Raw genomic sequence first — 3,601 nt, 5'->3', positions numbered from 1 at the left:
GCTTTGATGCTTTAACCCACCATGTAACGCTATAACTTCCCTCTAAACCCACTTTGTTATCAGCTCAATCATTTCCACTCTGAATAAAGGAAGAACTCCAAAGTGAAAGAATTTCAAGTTTATTCTGTTTCTGGACATCCAGCATGAGAAACTGTTCATTTTAACATTTATGGTACATCACATGTAAAATAAAGAGCTGAACATTTCTGTATAGTCTCAACCAAAACAGGAAAAGAAATATTAAAATAGACCTAGAGCAGGCAACAGTTATACAAGTGTATAAACAAGCACACACACACACACACAATCTCATAAATCTGTATACAGCAAATATCTACAGTCACCCAGTGATCCAGGCAGGCCCGGCGCCACGAGGGGGCGAGGGGGGGCATTGCCCCCTCAGTTTGATTTTTTGCCCACTCAGTTTAAGTTTTGTGTGCCACAGTAAATCTGTAAAAACAACAAAAATACTGATCCAACCGACCAGTATTTTTGTTGTTGTTTTTTAACATAGGGTTATGGTGTTTGAGAGGAGAGTGAAACACCATAACCCCCTGTTATTTGCAGTAATTTCAGAACCATGGACAGCGCGTTTGTTGCATGTTGTATTAGGTTTGGCCTCACGGCGCACCGTAGTATATGATTTAAGCTAGCTTGCTTGCGAAATAGTTTGGTCAACTTACTTTGCCATTGCGTTAGTTTGTTCTTTGCCCAAAAAGCAGTTCAAGCCAAAGATGGATATAGGAACGTGGTTTTGTAAAAAAACAAAAACAAAAAAAAAACACAAAACAAACCACTACAGAAGAGACTGCAGCCGAGGCCAGTGGCTCCTCGCTTGCAGAAAGTTTAACAAACAAACAAGAAGGCCGCGACTCTACTGAGGAAAGGTATGACAGAATCTAGCTGGTTTATTTTTCTATGTTCTATGTCACACACGTTTTTTTCGGCTGGATATGTCAGACATCCAGACAGCAGGATGATTGATGATGAATGAGTTTTGAAATCGGGGGCATCCAGCTTTGGATGACAGATTAGGCTAGTGGAAAAACTGTGTAGATTCATGACATGATAAAAATGTGTACGCAGAAAGCCAGAAATATAGCCTACACATTATTTTCGGCATATTTGTAAAGCCTCTGAATTAATGTAGGAACTTGGTGTGCATGCATGAGCGTTCCCACTCCATATTTATTCATAAATGGACAAATATGCCCTGAACCAGCTTTCATACCAATTTGCCGCTTGCTCCACCTGTCTGTCTGTCTGTCTGTCTGTNATAAACAAATCTGTATCAACACCAGAATAAGACTTTGATTAGCTGATGTCTTTTAATAATCTAAAGTCCGCTCTGACTGAAGTTTCCTCTGAATCTCCTCTTGTTGTTTCTCTATCTCCTCCAGCTGCTCACTGAGTGTCTCCTTGTAGTTTTCCGCTGCCTTCTTCCTGTCTGTCATTCTACTTATCACACTTTGTGTTTTAGTCAGTAGACCCTGTGTTTCCACGTGAAGTTTTTCATCTTCTTGTTTCCTACCCTTCAACTGATTTTTGGCCGTTAACACAATGCTCTTCATCTCATGGTATCGGTCACTCTCTGCCATCTTCTCCACTGACTTAAGCTTGTTCTCAATATCTGTAATGTTTCTCTCCATGTGGTTCTTTTGGTGTCCGAGTTGACCTCTTTGTTTTTTCAGTACTTCCTCCTGTTCCATCAGTGTTTTAACCACCTGCTCCAAGTCTTTCTCTTCTTCTTCATTCTTCTGTAACATTTCTGCAAGTTTTGCCTTTTTCTCCTCTAAATCCTCCATTTTCTTGCGTTCTGCCATCAGCTGCTCTGTCTCTGTCTTTGCTCTCTCAGCGTCACGGTTCATCTCTGTGTCTGTGTGAACATAAAAATGTGCTGAATTTAGTTTCAACTTGTTTATGTAGTGTTGCATTTTGGTTGTTTACTATTACAGTGCTTTAATCTCAGAAACAATGAAAAATCACAGTGGCATATATTTTTAGATACAATATATGAATGAAATTAGATATATGCTATTTAAAACAGTGAATGTATATTTTTTAATTTAATCAAAATTGTGAATTTATTTTCTTATTTAACCATTCATGGCTTTAGACAGTTAAAAAAAAATCATACTTATTATTTTCAGCATTTATATAATGGATAATGTTAATGATGATGCTGAGCCTCACTACCTTTACTATTAAAGGACAAATGAACCCTTTTACCGAGCCTGTTTTTAAAAAAAATATTTGACCCTCATCAGATTAAATTTTTTTTGTATGATGCTACATAAATCTGAGACCTCTGAAACTATAACATGTCAGATAAACATGTCTACCTTAAAATCTTACTGAGCCATCATGTGTGGAGTGACTTTTTTTGTTACTAACTTCCTGAAGGAGGCAAACTGAAAATGCAGACACAGCAACATCTAGTGGTTTTTTGTTGTTGTTGTTGTTGTTTTTTAGCGTAACATTCCTAAACCAAGTGGTGAGCTCAATCAGGTTAAGTTCAACATATTTTTCATTAAGATAGTAACTAAAAATGTGCTCTCATGGTTGAGCAGGATGTCAAAGGGTAAAAAAAAGGTTAAAAAGCATATGCAGTAATTCATTATAAAATTTTACATAATATATTTGTAACAGAAATTCATTTCTCAGAAACTGACTAAAATTCAGTTGACCTTTGTATTCACTTTAAACTTTCATCCGTCCCTCCAGAGTCGCAGGGGGCTGGAACCAATCACAGCGCAGGTCACTAGCGTTTACTTATATTTCAGTTCTAATATTTTAACCCCTATGTTGACATTTTAAAGCATGAAAAATAACCTTTACTTACATTATTTGTTGAAACAAATAAGATGTAGCCAGGAGTGGCATTTTGTGACCGTTAACATCCAACACGTTCTCATCCCAAGTCGTCACATATTGCCACTTTGTCAGTGGCCTTTCACATCTACATATTACATGCTAGGTATCCTCCTGTGTCTGTCGTTGATGTACCAGGATACATTAAAGTCAACAAAAGCACATTATTTGTGTTTAGGCAAGATAAACACTCATTAGATTTAGAAAAAAAACATCTTGGTTTCGCATTTGGGACACAAACACTGGGCTCCCAGGTGAAAGTTCAGGGTTTGTTGGACGCATCCAGCACCCCTCCTGCTAGCCCTATAGGGCTTTTCCAGCTCCTTACATCACGTCAGTACTGGCAGCGTTTCAACCTGACACTGTCCAGCAGCGTATCATCCCACTATACCAGCAGGTGCTATCCCAGCCAACCAGCAGCATATTACTGACACTGCCTGGCTGCCAATCACTCTGCAAAAGGTGACTTTTGGTGTCAGGCATCTGACAACAAAATCACTGACAAAGCGGCAGTATTTTACGACTTTGGAATGAGTATGATCACAGAGCTGCACTATTTTACCTTTGGTTTTGTGTTGTCTCCATTTCCACACAACATAGGCTGCTGCAAAAATAAAAATGAGGAAAATAAACACTAAAATGCCGACACGAGCAGCAGAACAAGATGGAGCCTCGAAGCAATCAGCTGAAATGATAAAGCACACAACAGAATATGAGTTACATAAAACTG

At 38.5% G+C, this 3,601-nt stretch overlaps 2 protein-coding genes across 2 annotated transcripts in view; both read right to left on the bottom strand.

The window, feature by feature from the left end:
• Positions 1-3,601, bottom strand: part of LOC126403907 (carcinoembryonic antigen-related cell adhesion molecule 20-like) — a 128,696-nt gene that overhangs the window by 77,160 nt on the left and 47,935 nt on the right. The window lies entirely within an intron of this gene.
• LOC126403854 (uncharacterized) lies at positions 1,278-3,595 on the bottom strand. The gene is made up of 2 exons (XM_050066670.1): positions 3,434-3,595; positions 1,278-1,876 (listed from the first exon to the last, which is right to left on the bottom strand). Exon 2 carries the CDS (start codon positions 1,866-1,868, stop codon positions 1,329-1,331), a length of 540 nt encoding a protein of 179 aa, XP_049922627.1. The 5' UTR covers positions 1,869-1,876; positions 3,434-3,595; the 3' UTR covers positions 1,278-1,328.

The sequence above is a fragment of the Epinephelus moara genome, chromosome 17 (assembly GCF_006386435.1).
Source record: "Epinephelus moara isolate mb chromosome 17, YSFRI_EMoa_1.0, whole genome shotgun sequence".
NCBI classification, from domain to species: domain Eukaryota; kingdom Metazoa; phylum Chordata; class Actinopteri; order Perciformes; family Serranidae; genus Epinephelus; species Epinephelus moara.
Note: the sequence above shows the minus strand (reverse complement) of the source record. Positions and strands in the feature narration are given on the sequence as shown.